Source organism: Chlamydotis macqueenii, chromosome 3 (assembly GCF_036417535.1).
Source record: "Chlamydotis macqueenii isolate bChlMac1 chromosome 3, bChlMac1.mat, whole genome shotgun sequence".
Lineage (NCBI taxonomy): Eukaryota > Metazoa > Chordata > Aves > Otidiformes > Otididae > Chlamydotis > Chlamydotis macqueenii.
The window spans coordinates 110,691,799-110,712,384 of NC_141558.1; the positions used below are offsets into that span (position 1 = coordinate 110,691,799).

At 40.9% G+C, this 20,586-nt stretch overlaps 1 protein-coding gene across 6 annotated transcripts in view; it reads left to right on the top strand.

The window, feature by feature from the left end:
- The window catches only part of ARID1B (AT-rich interaction domain 1B), a 330,573-nt gene that overhangs the window by 94,487 nt on the left and 215,500 nt on the right, over positions 1–20,586 (top strand). For 5 of the 6 annotated variants that reach the window (XM_086745996.1, XM_086745995.1, XM_086745997.1 and 2 more), the window contains one exon: positions 6,847–6,957. In XM_086745996.1, the coding sequence (XP_086602122.1) occupies positions 6,847–6,957 (111 nt within the window). Of the gene's footprint in view, positions 1–5,025; positions 5,134–6,846; positions 6,958–20,586 lie in introns of those variants that run through there. The other variant, XM_086746000.1, reaches the window with a different exon arrangement.

The window sequence follows — 20,586 nt, forward strand, 5'->3', positions numbered from 1 at the left end:
GAAAACTGCCAGGGCTCTCTTTCTTTCCTTCCTTTTTATTCTTTCTTTCTTTCTTTCTTTTTTTTTTTTTTTTTTAATATAACTTTGTCAGTGAAAAGATGGACTGGGAGAGGAAGGAGTGGGTGTAGAAAATGAAAGAGTGGTTGGACTGCCTGGCCTTGTAGGGTTTTTTAGGAAAAGTCCAAAAAGCTCTGTAAACATGAGAAAAATGGAAATAAAATATTTGGCTTACTCTTGATTTCCAAGTTACATTTCTGAGATTACCTTTTCAGGTCTGTCTCATCTCTTCATTCACACTGAAACTTCACATCTGCAGAACAAAGAAACTGCCTTTTTTGCCTGTAAATGAAGAACTGACAGCTGTTTATCAGGCTGTGCAGTGTGCAACAGTCGCATTTTAATATGAACATCAAACTCGCCTGTTTTTTTTCATGTGGCATGTTACAAGTATGAGAGAAGAAAACTAGAAGAAACGTCTTGTTTTTGATTAAATCCACTATTGATATGCTCTGTGATCCACGGAATGCAATTGTGGCGGAAAGAGAAGAGCAAGATAAGAGTTTCTCAGAATGATTTCATCTTGGAGCTCTTCCTGCATCACTTGCTTAACCTGGCTCCTGGAAGCAATGTAGATGAGACACGTGAAATGAACTCGAGCATTTCGGGAGAGAGACCCCCTTCTTTGGTTCGTTGGCTCAGATTACCTGATATGTGACTAGAAGCCATGCTGTCCAAACAAATGTCCTTCCTGTAAGATGCAGGATTTTAAACGCAGACAGAGTCAAATACTTCCAGTGTATTCTGCAGGGAAAAACCTTCCGTAGTTCGGTAGTCTGAGTTTCTAATAAGTTCCTGGGAGTTTTGATGGACTGAGCCTTAATAATATATTTGCTTACCTAAGTTAATTCTCTTTTGCATCTACTGCTGCCTGCTACGCAAAGTACAGTTTTTCCTTCCCTATCCGGTGTCTTAACTGAGTTGTCATTGTGTGATAATTGGGATCCTGAAAGGATGATCTGAATGGTTACCCACTGTAGGTTTTGTTATTTTTTTTTTAATTAGCTTAAAAAAGAGATCTAGGAAATAGGAAGTTTTAGAATGAAACTGCAGGTATCTTGGAAGGGAAGGTATTAATAGTGTTGAAGATGATGGATATCTCTTGCTGACAATGACTGATCTCCACCTGAGGCATCCAGACCAACAGATTTTCCCGATTTCTCCAGGTACACGGTAGGATTTTTCTCTGAAGAGTTAGGTATCATTTTCGGATAGATTATCTCCTTATGGAAGAGGAAAGGACTGTTTTGCTTTGGTACTTCTCAGAAGCTCTTTACTCCCTCTAGAACCTGCAATGAAGACGAAGACCAAAATTAACTTGGTAAGGCAAAGTATCATCTTTGTTTCTGAGGGCACAACCATGCCGTGGCCTGGCTGCGGGCAAAATGGTAACTACCTGAAAGAAGAGCTGTCGCTGCTTGCCAGCGCCACTGAAGCAGCAGTCAACAAGTAGCATTTCTTCTTGGCCCACAATCTTCTGCAGGAGTCTGTCTACATCCTGCAGGACCTCTGCAAACCATCTGCCCAGGATTCAAGCAAACCTCTCTGCTTTTGTGTCCTTAGTGGATCATTCCACACAGGGCTGCATTCTGTTGGCTGTTTGCATGAGACTCAGTGTTGCTTGTGCCCCTGGACGTAACATTTTTTGAGAGCAGCTTTACTTGCAATATTCCTCTGACAGGTTGGCTGTCCTGTGTTGTCAGTTTTGTGCTGCCACAGAGTGTACAGCTTGGGAGGTGACATGTTAGGTATGAAGGTTGAGCTAGAAATTGGGGTGTATAGGGATATTTCACTATTCTGGTAAGGTTTGTTTTGTTTTGTTTTAAATTGTACCTTTCTACTGCAGAACGTGGAAAGAGGCAAAAAGTGTTGATACGTATTTACCTACACAGAACAAACTTGGCTAAGTGATAACAAAGAATCCTTCTATAACCCCTAACATTTCACTTGGCTTCTTTCTGTTCCATAGTATCCCTTCAGAGATGAGTACAATAATCTTGTATTTTAGGGCTGTATGTTCCTCTTGGCTACTTCACTAGGTCCATTCTCAAGTGGTCGGGGGGAGGGAGGGGGATAAATTAACATTTGTTTTCAATTTTGCTGTTGTCACGTTACTGCAGAATTCACTGCTTTCACATTTGAAGTCTTCTGAGGATCAACAACTGAATCAAGAAATGAGCTAAAATAGTTTTTAATGAGTTTTTCAAACCGAAGTCTAGTATATTCGTTTCCATAAATTATTCTCCTTCTGTTTAACCGTCATGGTACTTATCTTCCTGGGTGGTCATGTTATCCCTCTGAAATTTGCTGCAGTAGAAGTGGATGAAGCCTCAATGATATTTCTCACCCAGCCCTTCTTTAAATGTGGTTTCCCCGAAACATTCATGTTTTCACTGTGCTTTCATTTTCCATTAAAAATAATTTAAACTATTTAATAATTAGATCTTATCTTCTTCAGTAGAACTTACAACAGATGTGCATTTCATCTACATGGTTTCAAGTATTATCAGCCCTATATTCATCCAGGTTTGCAGAGAACATGTAAATGTGGACAGACTTGCTTGCCTAAAACTGGGTTCAGCCGGAGAGTGAGAGCATGCCAGTAATTACATCACAAGGGAAAAGGTTGTCTCTTAGTGGCCTACTCCAGAATGGTCACAGAACTTGGGCTGCAGTTCGGTGGCTGGTGGAGCCGAGCTTATGGGAGGGAGCTCCTCCTGTTCCGCTCACCCAAACCTTCTTGAGGCCAACTTTGCTGAGTAATCTGTGATAGAGCCAGGGGGAGAGCGGTTATTTTTCTGTCGAGTTTTGAGTTGGCGCCATTTCACAAAGTGATCTAGTTAAGACCCAACACGACCTAAGGGGGGGGGTTTGTGTCCAACCACAAGAGTTGGGGGAGGTGGAAACAAGGGGACCTTTGACTTTCTTGCAGACTGGTATGCCGGCTCAACTAGTCATTCAAAACCTCTGTGTTAGTGAAATCCCACACCAGAATTAGACACTTTAAAAGTCTGTAAGACTAATACAATAACGGAGAATAAGAGGGAAGAAAATACCCAATTTCCTCCCTTTTCCCTCAAACTTGAGCTCCATATACCACAATTTGCAGGGCAAGCTAAAAGTGTCTGTGAGCAGGAGGTAGATAGTCCTGGCTCTGTGGATGATAAGCAAATGATTGGTTTTGCTGTTACTATTATTATTCCTCAAATATAATAACTGTATATGGATGGATTTCTGAACAGCTTACCCAATCCATAGGTCTTAGGCTGGGGATATCTAGGCATAGTCTTTTTTTTTGTCTACCTGCTTCACAGTGTAAATGTTTTGTGAAGACAATCTGAACTTGAGCTATTTTGAGTATATGTTTGTGACTTGCAGATTATTTGTTCCAGCGCCTTTTCTAAAATCTGATGGGGAAACCCTGCTTTTAGTTATTTTACAACTTTGTTGACAGTTTGTGCTGTAACAGCTATGATATGATTGGGTTTGTGCCAAGTTGGGAAGTTCTGAGTGGAAACTTGTAGCCTTCTGTTTATAAAAGCCTGGATTTCTCTCTTCCACACATGCTTCTCTTCTATGGGAGAAAAGATTTTCTATGATTCATAAAAAAAAATCATAAGCTTTGCTTTCAAAGCCGGTGTCATTGATAGGTAAAGTATTAGGGATCAAAAGAAAAAAAAACAAGGATCCCAGGAGAAGATTGAGCCCTGGTATCAATGGGGGGACTCCTCAGCCATGACTGTAGCACAATATGTGGTAACATATTCCTCTTCCCCTTGTGTTCCCTCTGTGCAGTCCCCAATAAATCCATTCCTAGATGCTAGAAAGAAAAATGACCTTTCAAAACTGGAAGTGAGAATTGCCAATTCCATGCATTTCTTCGGTGACGAAAAATTTACCCTACTACTTCTCTCCTTATTTCTTATTTATTTCTTAAAATCTGTTATATCTCTTCTGTAATGTGCTGTATGTTAACAGAATTTCCTAATGCAGAAAGGCAGTAGAGGTTTTCTCTCCTCTGTTTTTCAGTGAAAATGATACTAAGCGCTATTTTGGTTATGAAGCCAACCTCTTAGTAAAATACGCTGTTATTTAATTGTCATTATGTTTAGTTTATAAATGGACTGTTTTTATTGGACAATGCATATGTATAAACACATAAAATTATACACACAGCCCCATGTATATTTCATCTGGGAGATTCCCATGCCTGCAGCTTACTGAGAGCAAACTGATCCTTTACTTCTCCAGAGCTGCTTTCCTGCTGGAGAGTGATCCCAGTATCCAAATGGCTTTATGGAGAGTATAAGAAAGAGTATGTGATCTAAGCCCCGTTTGGGGTGCACAGGTATCTGTGTGGTAACAGACACGGATGTCTGCAGTGTTTGTTTCCAAATCTCACCTAGAATTGAGCAAAAAGATTTGATTCTTCCACAGTCAGAAAGGAAAGCGCTATGAAAATGGTCCACTTAAAAAGACAAAGGGTGTGTCTTGTTGATGTGCTCTTCAGTGTGTGGAAAGACATTTCATAGATGGCCTTCAAATACCTAGGTAAAAGTAAACCCCGTTCAAGATGCAGTATTTCTTGTGAGAAAGCGTGCCGTCTGTCCCCTCTCCCACTCCTGTCCCCCTGGAGATTTCAGCAGGAAGCAAGGTTAAAATCTTGCAAACACATGGGAAAAACCATGCTTGGTACTTTGTAAGGAATTAATGGCTCTTGATTTTTCAAAATATAAAACATGTTTTGCTTCCCGGCAAAACCCTGTAGCGTCTGTTTGGAAAAAGGAACAATTGTGTTTCTAAAATGACGTCTCCTAAATTGAATATTCCATTTATCCTTTTTCACCACTCTTGGTATTTCTGGGTGTTTTGTTGTTGTTGTTGTTTTAACAAGTGGTTTTTATTTGGTGTCTTTTTTTTTTAAGAATTAGGAAGAAAAGAGTCCAGCGCTGAACTGGAAGTTGAAATGTGGAGTTGCTGGGTTCATTGCAGATGCCTGTGCGGTGACAGCCCCTAGCGTGCCTGTGCGCGAGAGCGTGTGCGCGCGCGCATTTTTAAATAAAAAGGAAAGCAGAGGTTTGCTCATTTGTTTGCCTATTGTGAAGCTGTCCTGCACCTTTCTACTCCTTTGTGCTGGGGTGAAGGCTGCTGAATGGAGGCCTTGTGCCATTTGTTGATTTTAAACCTCACTGTTAATCCACAGGAACCTGCTGGTGTGCGCAGCAGGAGAGCTGTGTGACAAGTGGAAATCTGGGCGGGGGGGAGCACGGGGGGTCACAGGGGATAATAATCATTCAGCCATCAGCCTTTGTCACCCTTAAGCCTAATTGTTACCCTCTGCTGGTAACAGCATTGAAGTGCTGGCCTTTTAAGCATTTCTTGATTTTACTTGGCACAGGCTTACGAATAGAATCGTTTATTGCTGGCTTTACATCGTATCAGGTTTGCTGTGCTTTGTTTTATTAGCCCCATTGAATTTTCTGCATCCCTTAAAATAATTTGGGAGAGTCCAGAGTGATGGAAGGGGCTGAATGGAAACAGTACGGTTGGTAACAGATTTCCCTCTGTCAGGAGCAGGGCTAAAAACAGACAGAAAGCTTTCCTGCTCTGTGAGCCAGCTGCCTCCCCCAGTCTGTGCCTGACAGGGACACTGGGCTGTCAGAAGAGCCCTTGATGAGCAGCGGAAGGTGATGCTCAGGCTTCGGTGGGATGGGGCAGAGGACAGCTGCCCTGGCCCCTTCGTGCCAAGAACGTGTGCCTGCTTTCTGGTACGTGTCTGAACTGAAGGTGTGAGGGTGGCTGAGGCAAATTGAACTGGTAGTAAATTTGGGAGGGTGAGAGGAGAATGAAACCATTTAGAAACAACACAGAAAAAGCTTTAAGGTGCCATATCTTTTCTAGCAGTCAGGGACTGGTTCTCCAACTTTCCCTGCCAGTTACACGTGCTGGAGTCCGTACTGCACTTTCTGTTGTTCTCCTTGAAGAAGTTAGTGTAGAAGCTGCTGTAGGAGCTAAAATGAAGGCTGTGCAATGGGCAGGTATCTCTATCTGTGAAATAAGCCTGTGTTGTGGGATGGAGGATGGCAGGGGGGAGGTTGTTGTTTCGTTGCTCCCCCCACCCCTGCGTGGTGGGCGTTGTGTGAGGCCATTACCTCCCTATGCTGCTTGGGCTCACGTAGGGAGGAGAATCCTCAGGTTGCTGGGACGGGCTTTGGAGCTACTGTTGATGAAATACATTTTCCTTCTAATCCGTCAGACACAACGTGCCTCCAGCGGATGCAGCGAATACGTTGTGTGCTACAACCTGATAGCCAGTGTTTGAAAGCCGTGCCAGTAGTAGTGATGGTAAATCCAGGGTTGTTACGGGAGTCTGATTACACAGCATGATTACAATCTTCCTTCCAAGTCTGTCTTCCACCTGGCTCAGTACTTCATCAAAAGGCTTGAGCATACATCTCAGAGCAGGTCAACATTTTGACCACTTTATGCTTCCTACTCTTCTACAGTAAAGGGGGTCTTTATTCAGCAGGTTTGGTTTTGTGTGTTTCCCTGTGTTCCCGTGGTATGATTCTCTGCTGCTAGTCTGCATGTCTCTCTGCTCCTTGGATTTCTTTACAAACAGCGCAGGTCACAGTGGTACCTATATGGACTTGATACTTCCGTCAAGAAGGTTTAACTAGTAAAAACCTCTGCTAAAAAAAAAAATAGTACTCAGCTGTTGTATTTTCCGTGATGCAGATTGAATTGTAATTACTGACGTTAATAATTTTGTTACAACTGTTGTTGCAGGACATGACTCAGGAAGGCTATGGAACCAGATCTCAACCTCCTATGGCCCCGGGAAAGCCTAACCATGAAGACTTGAATCTAATCCAGCAGGAAAGACCATCGAGTTTACCAGTAAGAAACTAATGTTTGTTTCATTATTTTAAAATGAAAGCACTTTGCGTAGGATTTCATTGCATCTAGGATGAGAGGGTGTGAAATATTGAAAGAAAAAATATTAAACAAGGTTGATCACAAACCGTTTTTAAAAATATGGTGAGACCAGACAGCTTGTACATAAGTGGTCTTACCTTAGGCTTGTTCTGGTTCACAGTAGCACGGTGTATGCACATGCATGTTTTGTGCTTGTGCACATGTGTACTTGCATAGAGGAAATGGATTGGTTTTTTTTGTTTGGTTTTTTTTTTTTTTTAGCTTTAGGAATTCCATACTTGCACAAAACAATCTGGTGAGGAAGAGGCTTTTTTTCTGTGCCTTTTTGAAGGGATTTCAGTAGATTCTGGTTTAGAATACTGCCACCAGGAGTTACTTGCTCCAAATCTAGAACATCAGTAATGAGCTTGACATGTTAATTCTGCTAACTGTCTGTTACTGCAGAAGTGTAGAAGTGGGAATGATGGTGGTACTTGGGCTAGGCTTATCTTTTGGTTAGGAGATTATTTTGGACTAACATTTCTTAGTATTTCTGAGCTGTATGCATTCTGCTGTGGGAGAAACACACAAATGAATGTACTTTGCAAAGACACTGCAGCTGCTTGCTTTTTTGAAAGTCTGATTTCACCGTAATGGATGAAGTACTCCTTGGCCTTGTCTGTGTGTGCCTTTTGTAGTTTTGGGATTTTCTTGTTTGTTGGTAGTAAAACAGCATGAATTCAAACAAACTAGAATATGTTCAGCTTAAACGATGAAAACTGTTTATAAACTGTGTGACCTCTGGCTTGGAATAATGTATCATAAACATATAGGATATTTCCTGCAGTTCACTGGGTGTGTATTCGTTTCCAGTTAGCAGAGGGATCTCTCTGAAGAGTTCACCTTCTCAAGACACCAGATGTATTTGTGAAATCTGGTAGTACATTGTATATTTTACCTCTGGCACACAGCACTATTGTAAACCCCTAAAAACAGGGCAATAAACATCTCCATAGCATTTTACAGTTACATCTTTGGCACCTGGGAGAGTGCATGTGCCACAGATTCTTCACATGACATTTGAGATGTGCATTTCTTGGGAGAAGCTACGGAAACTGGTTTGAGAAGAGATAGCCATTTGCTTTGAACTAGTATTAATTTGTCAGTTTTTCAGGAAACATTTTTTAAAAAAGCCTAATTTCTCTGAACAGGTCTCCAAAATGAATGCTGGCAATTACATTAAAAATAGTAGCTACTGTGGACATTGAACTGTTTTGGCATCAGCTACCTACTTTAAAAAGCAGCAATATTAAAAGGGACTTTTTACCTCCCAGTTTTTCATGAGCAGTGTTTATTAGGGTAGAGAAAAGTAAAGTGATTTATCAACTAAAGTTCTACTAATTTGCCTGTGGTTTTTCTTAAACAATTGTCCTACTTTTAATCCAAGCTCTGTCCTAACTCCATCATCATGATATCTAAGCAGAGTATTGGGTATTATCTGTGTCCCTGAGTGTTTGGTATATTTAGTAGCTCATTATTATTCTCGGTATGAGTAAGCTAGTATTAACGGTGAATGTTAACCATTTTGGCCACGTAGCTTAAACTCTCTAAGTTGGTCCTAAATACTGTTAGTGAGGCACTTCTTTACGGAAAAGCTCTGATACGTAACCAGAGAGCTCTACATGCACTCAAAACCCCTGCTGTTTGGATATGGAGGGGAATGGGAGGTATCATTTTGTATTTTATTTTGTTTGTTTTATTTTTCAAATTTAAAAACAACTGCAACCTTTTGTATGTAGCAACAACGCTGCTTTTGGACTGTGAGCAAACTCCCCATCATCTGATTTCCAAAGAAAATATCTTAGAAATTAGGAACAATCCATACATTCAAAGTAGGGTGAACATGATAAATGTTTTAATATAACTCTGTATGGGGTATGGATGGCTTGACCATATAAACATGTGGGGTTTTTTTCTTTTCTCTTTCCCCCTGGAGCAGGAGAGTTCTGTGTTCAGTTTTGGACTGCTGTATGAACAACTGTGATCGCTATCCCTTGTTTAGTATTCCTAGTTACAGTGTCATTTCAGGATGCTAAATATGGCTGCTTAAGCTTGTTTTCAAGATAGTGCTGTTCTTGAGGGTAGTCAGTAAGTCGCCTTTGTACAATGAAGCTTGAAATGATAGCAGCGGTGTTACGCTTTTAGTAAAATTTAGTTATTTTTTTGTTTCATGGTATCCTGGTATTTATACAGTTTGCCCGTTATCTTTTTATTTCTTAAGGGCATTGTGTAAAATCACAGCAGCTACATAGCAAGCTTACACAAGTGTCTAAAAACAACAAAAGAGTTGTAATACTAAATGGTGAATGGTGTTCTCTGATGTGGCTTTGAAAAAAAGAGTTTCCCTTTGATGGATTTGAAGAGGAGCTGGCCACTTTCTGCAGCACTGAATGCTGGCTTGTGTCATCCTTTGGGGGAGTTTTTTCAGCAGGTTTGTGTCACAGTAAGCGCAGCTAAACAGCTCAATAGTTGTTCCGTTTCCTTCACACATTGTATATAAAAGTCCTGGCATGAATGTTCCCATAAAGTTCAAAGCGGACAAATTTGTAATGTGGGTTGGTAACAAATGGCTACAAACAAAATATGGCTTTATTAGCTACTTCTAACGGCGTGTCAGATTCTAGACAATGCTTGCTTTCCTTCTCCTAACGGCTCTGATATCTGGAGGGTTTGACCTGTGGGTCTCTGACCATGTGGAGTCACTGAAAGCCCAAAGGAAAAGTTGCACAGAATATTGCTCCGGGCACTTTTGTTGGGGTCACAATTAGAAGGAAATCTCAAGCTTTTGAGAAAACATGAGAGTTGGGTACGCTGTGAAGGAAAGGAAGTCATAAACAGAAACTGTTCCCTATTAGAGTGGAGGAATAAAGGGGGTGAGGCCTGAATGAAATCGTCTAGAGACCAGCTACTACAGAATATATTTATTGAGACTTAAGGGATAATAGCAAAATACACATTTCTGCTGTTGTGAGAAAGCCAGAGCAAACTTACAGAAAAAAGCTTCCAAATGACAGATCTGCAAATGTAGTGGTGCAGTAAAGGAGCTTGTCTCAGCAGTAGGCTGTGTATGTCTAGGAAGATTAATCGTTTATTTTGTCTTTAATGAGTAATTTTGTAAATGTTCATGTTGGATTGTGTTGATAGCATGAAAAGAAGAAAACATAAGTTGATATTTTTTAATTGGCATGAGTATGAAAGTGATTTCAGATAGGCTTTGGTGATTTTGCTATTACTTTGTTTTGTTTTAATAAGATCCTTTTTTACCCAGTGTCAGGTATGCTTGTTTGAGGTGTGAGCTCAAATGGCCTACCCAAGGTTGCTGTCCTTTTGAAACATGGGTTTCTGGGTTAGTTTTTGATTGGATCATTGTGTAATTGTGTGGGCATCAGTGGCACCTCAGAAGAGGAGATGGGAATCAGAATGCTGTGATGGGAAAGGGGACTCTGAGGTCCACAGGAGTTTTGATTTTAGCCACGTCCTAAAAGCCCGTATGATCTTGCTGGAAGGGTGTAAGATGCTGTCATCCTGTCAGCTGAGACGCGGTGGCACAGCAGATCACAGTGTTCACAGTTGGGCCCTGCAGCAGTCACAGAGCCCCAAACAGACAGAAGGCAGTTCACTTCTTTTGGTAAGGTAACTTTTCTGCCAGTTTACATCCCTGAGCTGTTTAATGCAGTCAGTGCAAGCCCAGAAGCGTGAGCATGAGCAGCTGGAGCCTGCTGGAATGGTGGGCTTGTGGCGGCCCTCAGCTGCATCGCTGTAAACTGTAGGGAAATCGTGGCCTTGATCGTCGAACTTAGCTCAGGTTCCTCTTGTGTTTACTGGAGGTCGTGCAGTGCTGAACGGGGAAGGTTGTATCTGGAGGTCATGGATTAATTCTATGACATCGCATATTCACTGGGTCTTTTCTTGGAGACAGAGGAATTTCTGTGCAAAAAAAAATAGTAGCCAGCAATGGAGGGAGAATTGTACCTTGTGCAATGCCATGACCTGAGAAGTTTGAGTATGGTCCTACAATGTCTACAGTTGTATGAGCTTCAGTGTCAGGTAGGTCTCAAATAATACATACTGTTGCTTGGACAGATAAACTTTTTTAAGATGCCAGTTGCCTTGCTTCATTATGTTTCGTACTGTGAAAAACAGTACATCAGCAATCCCTTCTTGATTTGATTAACTGCTTCACAGTTCCATTTTACCTCATTTTAATGAGCCTCTAAAGGATGCTTTGAGTGTTGGACAGTCATTCCTCTGGTCGACACACCTTTTCCATTGTAGATGGAGGGTACTAAAATTGGATTTCAGAGGACCTCAGAGAACTAGTAGTGAACTAAACGTAAGACTAAATATACTTGGCTCATGGAACAATATCGTTTCAGATACATTTTGATTAGGTTCAGACTGTGAGGAAGATACGTGGGATGGTTTGGGAATCCACATTCCCAGTCTCACTTCTAGAATATGAAGTAGCTTGGAAAGTCATCTCAAGCAACAGTGCTCTGTGAACAGATGTGTTTAATGGCTGAAGTCGTAATAGACCAGGAAAACAATTTTCCACCATTATTTGAGAAACTGTGATTGAGAGTTAGCAGGAGATAGCCCTTCTTTTCTCAGAGGTTAAGCTACTGGGGTGAGGGACCCTGGTGACATTTATGCATAGCTTAGTCCAGTAAGCCCTAACCGTGATCAGGGTTGTGGGCACTATCATAATGTAAATATTAATCAGCAGTGTACCCCCTCTGGTAAGGACAAATCAGTTCTGAAGGAGAGATAGTGGAAGCCATTTTTTTCTTTGCAGGTAAGCAAATTAGAAAGCTTGATCTAAGTTTAAGTGGGATTTTAAAAATCCAGAATATTGCTTCTGATTTGAGAAAGAAGGAAGCAAAAAAAAAAAATCTGTAAATGGATTATTGGTAATTCTTGGAGGGCAAATGCAGTTGCCGGTTGATAGATGTATGTGTAGTACATGATAGCAGTTCTGTCCTGAAGTTATTTACTTCTGTTCATGTCTCTATCTGAAAATAACTGTGAGTATGTTAAACCATGAACAAGACAGCAATGTGAGTATGTAACACTTGTGAATTAAATTTTCCATTGTTCTTACCTCAGGTAGGATAAGACTGGTGTGCCTCTTTCCCACTATCCTTTCTTTTTCTGCGATGTTGTAAAATAACTGAATGATCTTGTTTTCCTTTGTTTGGGTCAAGAAATTTTAGCTGAAAATTGTTACTCTGTGAAAGAAGATTATTGACTCAACAAGCCTTCAATTTTCAGTGAATAACACTCCCACCCTCTAGCTTCAGGAGCATGTGGTGCATGCATTCTATTTTAAAGTACAGACTGTAATTTAAAACTGAGGCAGTTTGATGCCCCACTGAACTTTGTTTAAGCCTCAAATAAAAGGAAAAAAGCTTCAAGTTGCAAAGAAGTGACTAAGCTTTCTCAAAGGCTTTTCTTAGCTATTATGCACAGAGTTGGAAAAAGTTGCTATTTCTATAAGTCATTTTAATTCTAGATCAGATGCAGTTGGTTTTTTTTTTTCATTCTTCTCGCTATTCTATGTAATAACTAGAACAAATTTCATACAACACATATGTAGTGTAGGTGTTTCAGGGTGCTTCTGAGGTGCAGAACATGCTCTGTTGTTGATGCTGGTGTACACACAGATTCTGTACATGGCATCCTGTTTGCATCCTGGTGTCGGTCAAAATAGCGGGTCAAATCCAGTGAGAGCCACTGTAGCACCAGTAACATCAGTGATGGTACTGGGTGGGATGTGCTTACACTTTGTGTGTGTTGTTGAAAATCTTAGCCCACTCAGTGTTCATGTGTGTTTTATATTTGACTTCAGTGGAGATGGGATTTCATGTGGGTGATCGAGTTGATGCATTGTCCGAGAGTCAACTTGTGCATTCAGTTTTAAGTCCTGGTTTTGGGGAAAAGTACAATTACAGTAGTGTGGAGCAGCACTGGGCACATCTTCAGGTAGGGTTAAACTGAAACACTGAAACCAAAATTGTTGATTCTTGGATTAATTATTCTTGCTATTAAACTTTGTAACGTGAAGAGAAGGTCCTGTTATTAATTTGTGTTTTGTGCTTTATAGAATTACTGGGTTTTGCTTGATAAATTGATCATATTTATTTAAAAACAGTGTTAGGTTGTTATTGAAGTACAAAAACTAATTTCACTAAGTACTGTAAAAAAGATACTTGACTATTCCATCACCTTTTCCATTTTCAGATTACTTTACCTTTACAATGTTTACAATGTCCCTGTAATAATAAAATTACTAATTTAGGATTTAGGAAAATTTACAAATGCAAAGAGAAATATTTAGACTGACCTCTACATGAAACTTACTTGGGAAACCTGCTGAGGGATTATAGATCCCCATAGTGGTTAAGGTTGCAAAAACTTGTGTTTAAATAGGCCAATTTTGTCCTGAGTAGGATATTAAAGTGTTAGTAGCTTTTTTTTTTCCTGTTTTTTGAAGCCATGAGGAGTTGCATCAACATACTTTATACATCCAAACACCAGGACAGTATTGATGTCAATTCAAGAATTAAAGAAACTAGTATGTTTTTGTTTGTTTTGTTCCCTCCCCCAGAGGCTGTTGCCCACGTAGCCGGGGTTGACTGAGCTGCGCTTGTGGTAGCCCCTGAACCAGCAAAGCTTGCAGCTTGAAATGAGAGGCAAGCTGAGAACCCCCAAGGTTACTGCAGTATGCAAGGCCTTAAACTGGAGTAGCACGGGTGCCTCTGCGCGCGTGGCTCAGCTGTACCTGCTGCGGAGACACGAACTGCACTGCCTGCCCTTTTAGTCTGCCTGGATTTCCAAGTCAGTGCCTTTAGGTTCTGCATTTGGGAATGCAACTCTAAAATGGTAGGCTTTGTTTTGACGTGGGGATTAATTTTTTATTTTTAGAATATTTTACACAAAGTGTGCATGTATGTATAACGAATATAAAGGCATGCATGTCTTATCTGCTTCGTTATTTGTAAATTTTGAGTTGATAACATACTATAAATTCCAAAGCTCAATGTATTCACTGGGGCATGTCTTTGTTCATGCCTGTGTGAACATTGGGATTACAATGCAGAAAGTAAGACAAAAGAGTATTAGTCACTTGAATACCATCTCAGGAAGTACCTGAGACACTGTAAATGTTTTTTCTTTCTTTTATTTTTACCACAAGTATTCCTGTAAGATAGGAATTTATTTTTTTTCCAAAATGACTCCTTTACTTGTGCTCACCAACCGTTGTGAAGTGTGACCTCAGCTTCATAACCCTGACTAAACACAGTAACTCATTCGGACCAGCAACACCTGAAGCCTAGCAGTAGATGCCTCTTCTTTTTCTTCCACCATCCGTTCCAGTTTTCTGGGAATGTGTTGACTTCTGGTGCTATTGTTGCAGCTTTCATGTTTGGGGGTTTTTTTTTTGTTTTTTTTTTTTTGTTTTTTTTTTTTGTTTTGTTTTGTTTTTTTTTTTGTTTGTTTGTTTTTTTTGTTGTTGTTGTTGTTGTTTTTAAATTACCGGTCTTTGATGTGGAGCTTGCTCTGAGTGGTCCTGGTCAGCTTGCTGTTTCTGTGTAAGCAGATGGTTGCGCAGTCACGGTCAATAGTGTTAAGATTAGGCCAGGTTTCACAGTTCTTTGTCTGATTGTTTATGGTGTATCCATAATTGCTGGGGATTTTAGGTACCATCGCAGTGCAAATGGGAAGTGTTTTTAATGTATTATTTGTTTTGTAGTACACCATTGGAATCCAAATAAAGTCAGTTCTCTAGCATGTGAGACTATTCACATGTTTTGCTTTATTTTTTTGAGGTTTGAAACAGGTTTTCCAGTTTCTCTCAAATATGTTTTCTTGAAACCCAATGTCTTGTAATGCTTAAGCTTCTGAAACCTTCCTTCCTTTGCTGGAGCCGTACATCTTAGATTCACTATGAAGTCTTCCCTTGAAGTCAGCCATTCATGGTGCCTTTTATACAGCACAGTATAGCACAGATTCTATGTGAGAAGTGCTTCTGAAGTGTGTCACATGTAAATAGGGTTCCGTTATCAATTTACCTTTAAAATATGTTAAAAATATATATATATACACACACTAAATGAGGAGAGTTTCTGTATTTGTCTTTGGAAGGCACTATATGTTAACTCACTGCATCGGTTTTCCATAATGTCATGTAGATTATTCTGTGCCATTTGCCACACAATTCCAAACGGAGTTGTGCTCCCACAGGACTTTATAAAGAGGGTCCTGTTTGTGTTGGCAATGTAATTTTGAGGGCTGAAGCATCATAGTGCAGTGAAACCAAGATAAAAAAAAAAGGCGATGACATCAGGAAAAGGCTACTTTCAGTTTCCAGTGCTTAGGCTTTTGATCTCTTTCCTTCCATGCAAACAATTGCAGATGACCCTTTTAATCATCTCAACCTGTGAAATGAGACTTACTGTGTTAAATTAGAACTAGGACCTGAATTTTGAGGCATATTTGAATAATTGCATTAGTATAGGAAAAGATGCCATTCTGGATCATTTATTTCACGTCCTAGTTAAGCGGCATGAATTTATAACTGAAAGTGTGGTGTTGGGGATTTTTTTTTCCCCCCCTTCAAGGCAGAAATTCACTTACTAGTTTATCTTGTACCATACTATTGAAGTTATCATTTTGGGAAGTAATATAAAGATAAGCATACATGAGAGTTTGTATTTATGTGTTTGCATGTAGTAATACGTTATGCATCAATAAGCTTTAGTAAGGTTTGAATGCACAGTGGTGAACCTAGTTAAGAGAACAATGTTTCTTGCTGTAGCAAGAGGTATGCTCACATGTACATTTATGGTATCATAAATGATTAATTTTGCCAGTGCATTTTGCACAAAATGTAATAAAAGAGATCTAAAACATTATTATTTTTGTTTCTTAAGCTGCAAACTGAGAAATGGCCAGTGCTAGCCACTGAAAAGTATGGAAATAAAGGAACTGGAAGTGATCTGAGATTTTGAGACTCACTTGTTAAAATAAAAACAACTTAGCAAGATTATATAGGTAGAGAAAATGGTGTATGGATTAAGTACAGACATTGGCCCTAGTGAACTAATTAATTATGGCACAGGATAAAACTTAATACAAACTGTTATCTTTTGATTTTAGATTTGTATAGTGAACTGAAAGCCTTACCAGGTTTTTGTGCGATACTGCAGTGGAGATGGAAGAAAAACTCCAGATCATCCCTTTCCCTTATTTAATGTACAGATCATGTAAAGATTTTAATAATAGGACTTAATGAAAGTTCATAAAAACCTAATTTTTTTCCATCCTGTTTATTGTATAATTAGATGCCTACATGAAAGTAGGAAAAAAGTAAAGTTGTTTAGTGCAATTTTCAGCACAGTTCTTCAGGATTTATTGAAACAAGCCTGTAAAATTTTAGGATCCACATTTGTTTTTCTTTTTAATAAGTAACATCTCATAGTTGTGGCTTCATTTGGATTCTCTCACAGTCCATTTTCTCTCCATCTTAATTCCTTTGTTTTGTTTGCTTGTGCCTTTAAAGAAGACTTAGAAAGACTGTATATACACACCACTGGTGTTTTTAAATGACTGCTGAATCTTCCTGCATGGCTCGCTAGACATTTTGCCTCACTGGAAATCACAGTAACAGCCTTTTTGTTCCTATTCTGAGGTATGACGAAGTACAGGAATTTTTTTCAGCTCTGGAAGTCGTTGGCTGCTTTAGGCCAAAGGTTTATTCCGGTACTTAGACCACAGCTTGATGTGAGAGGGGCCATTTGGGCTACCTACAGAGTTGTCTTTCTCCTCTGCAAAGAAACAGGTCAGATACCAGATCCTATGAAATGCTGAGAAATGCACCCATGCACGTACTCACATACACTTATAAACATTTTAGCTCTCTAATTTTTGCTGGTTAGAACCAGTGATTTCTGGTACTTGCTTTTTAATGCCTGCATGCACAGTAGTACAGGACAGATTGAAGTCAATCCTGTAAATCCTCTATTTTTGCCAGAAAAACAAACTTTCCCTTCCTGTATAATAATTTTGATCACTTGACCTCCATTTCTGTGGAGGTGTGATCAGAGGGCTACAGTCAACTAGCCATGCAGGCTAAGAACTGTCTTTTGTCACTTAGTGTGCAGAGAAACTACAGATTTGACGAGTAATTAAAGGACCTACAGACTGACGCTTCCTCTTCCCCCCCCCCCGTAAAAAATGTAACTTGGAAACAAAACGTGATCGGCTATGCAAATATTTTTTTTCTAATAAATGTTTATTTAAAAGAAAAAATCAAACAACAAAAACCCTAACCACCTTATTCTGTCTTAAACTTTTAAAATTATTCGTTTTTCAGCAATCTAAGACATTTTGTATACCCTTTTGTGTGTATTTGGATTTCCCACAGACTCGTGATTCCTGTGTGCTTAGTTTAGATGACGTGGATTCAGTTTTGTTGAAAGATTAATTTTGTATCTCACAGAACTCATACACTTATGATTAAAAAAGGGCAGATCAGGCAGCTAATGCTCCTCTAAGTTCAGTCTGGGGTTATTGGTTCAGGGTCGCGCACAGGATCCAGCTCGTGCTTGTGAGAAGTATGTACGTCCCAGTCTTGCCAGCGTGACAAAACCTAACAGCGAGTGCTGGCCTGCATTGCGCCTTGGACTGGGAGAACATGGTTCAGGGACACGATGTGGTGGCGTGCGCTGCAACTCGCCTGGCAGCACTCGCGGCCCAGCCAGCTGAAGGGCTGACATGTAACCTTAGACTGAAGCGGGTGGTGTGTTCGCATTTGGCTAAATAGTATGCTTTGTAGTGCTGGGCTTGGGTTTAGTTGGGAAGGTGCCTTTCTGGTAAGGATGTGAAAGCTCATGGTACTTCATGACCTGGCTTGAGGGAAGCAAAATACCTCTGTTTTTGCAGAACAGGCTTAGTTTTCCTTCAGACAAGGTAATAACCAAGTTAATGATGTAATGCCATTTAGATTATATATAGATAGATATATCTCTGTATATTAACATGAACAAAAACACTTCAAGGTGTTGGATTGTTCAAGGATCTGTCTTTTCTGCACCTCCTTTGTCTCCCCTCTAAGTGATTTGCAGGGTAACCCAACTTCAGTAAACCAAAAAGGGAGTCTATTACTTTTATCTTGGTTTCGGCACATGGCTGTGATGCTGTGGGGAAAATGGCACCTAGGGGAAGAACTGCAGTCCCTCCCCAAGACTCGGTGAAGCGGGTTTAAAAAGCAAAATGCATCCGAGCTTGAACTCGTGGTTTCCTGGGCAGCACGCTGTACTATTGCTGGCCTGCAAGGCCCGCTCTATAGATTGATTTCTAAGTGGGTATTTTTGTCACGCTTAATAAGAGCATATTGATGAGACAACGGTGTATAAGCTAAGTTAACATCTGTTTTTTTTTTTTTCTGTAGTACTCTTTTTATTGCCAGTATCCACGCAGTGGCAAAACTTGAAAGTGAGCTTTCTCCTTTCCTATAAGGGTTTTCTCCACTCAACCAAGCTTGCAAGTATCCCTGCTCTTTTCACCTAGGATGAAAATGTGAAAACGACTTTTGTTGTTGTTGTTGGAACCACACGATAAAATTAAGTGCTGATTGTAGCAGGCTATGGTTCTCCCTGCTCCTGGCCGGGCTCGGCCTCCTCGGGCGCCTGCTTCCCGCTCGGAGCGGCGTGGGCCGAAGACAGCGGCAGGAGCTCCAGGAGAGGTGGTTTGGCGAGGCCCCGGGAGCCATCACACAGCTCCCGTCCTCCCCTTCCCGGGGAAGGGCGGCGGACGCCGTTCCCGCTGTTGCCGGGCCCGAAGCGAAGGCGGGCGGGCAGGGCCCCGCGCTCTGCGCCTTCCCTCAGGCCGGGGCCGGCGTTTGGGGGGAGGGCCGTTCCCTGGGGGCCAGGCGGTTCAGGCCGCCGCGAAACCGTCCTGAGCATTTTTATAATTGATCATCAGCTGACACCGCCCGGGCAGAAAGCTCTCACCGCTCCCTCTGGCTGCTGGAAGTCTGAAATTACATCTTTGTCTTTGAAGTCGGGCGCACTGTTAGCGTCGCCATGGCGACGGGGCGGGTAATGGCCTCCGCCGAGCGGAGACTGGTATTTAGCGCTCAGCGCGGCCCTGCACAAGGCCTCGCTCTCCGGAGCGGTTACTGAACTGTCCCCTCTTAGAGAATGTTTAAAAACTGCGTTTTTACATGGCCTTACCAGATTAATAGTCATGGTTTATTTCATTTTAACTGCAAGGATAAAAGCATTATTCCATTAAATGGGTAGCGTTTTTCCCCCCTCCTTGGGTTTATGCATTATTAACACAAGCTTTCCTGTTTTGCTTGTAACATTTTATAGGCTCTTTCAAACATGTAGTCAGATTTGCTCTGTTGCTCTTCTATTTTTCAGGACTTAACTCTTTCTCTCCTTGATCATGTCTTCAAAAACTTGGAGGGACGCCTCGAGCAGTTCTGGCTGCTCCCGTTTAACGTGTTTAAAAACAGAAAAAGGCTTTCTTTTTATCTCTGTCCTTTTTTTTTAAAAAAAACAAAACCCTATTTTAATTTTTTTTTTTTAAGCATTCTACAAAGCAATACAGATGGATCTGTTCTTGTCATTTAATTGAAGGAGATGCTGAAGTCAGCACACATGAGCCTTGATAGGGTTGTGAAGGTTTGAGTAGAGGAAGTATTTTGGTGTTGCATTTTAATTTGCGCCCATCCACTCTTCTGCCCTTAGTGTTGCCACCCAACTGTGTGCTTCATGGTTAAAAGATCGGGGACCAAAAAATCCAGAATGATACTGGGGACGTGGTATTTACCCCCACTGCCTTTCTCTTTAATCTGAAGCCGGTGAAATACATCCAGATAAGTAGAAGTATTGTTATAAATACAAGCTGCAGGCTTTGTTTCACTTTTTCAGTGCTCTAAAGTACAGCTTTCATTTTAGCCTCTAGTTAGGAGGCATATATCCAAGTGCAGTCAAGTGCTGTGGTTACAAGGATTCAGCCATCCCTGCCGACACAAATGGTCTCTCTATTAAAAACTTGGAGGGTAACGAGCAAACCTGGAATTCATAATTCCCCCCAACCTCACCCCATCTCTCCATTTTTTTTTTTTTCTTAAAGGAAAAAAATGCTGTGCATTTGTTGTTAAGGGGTGTTTACTGGCACATTGCTTTGTTCTGTATCTGTCGCAGATCCTGCTCTCCTAAATGCTTCCAAGGACATCTGAGGAAAAGGCAAATGTTCCTCATTTTTTGTCCTTTTCTTTACTGATGTCGTGTAGCAATGTTGATAGAAATGGCAGCTCTTATGGGATGGACTTTCAGCTTCTGCACAGTGGACCAAAACGTTGAGATTCATTTCACCTATCCAGATGGACTGTAGACCATGCTCAGGTCTCTGAGTCGGGAAGCTGTGTGTGCAGGGCTCCCCTCATGCGTCCATCTTCAGTGCTTGGCGTCTCAAAGATCTGCATTTGTTCCTGCATGCAGCTGTTCCCCTGTGACTCCCATAGACACCTCTGGTAAA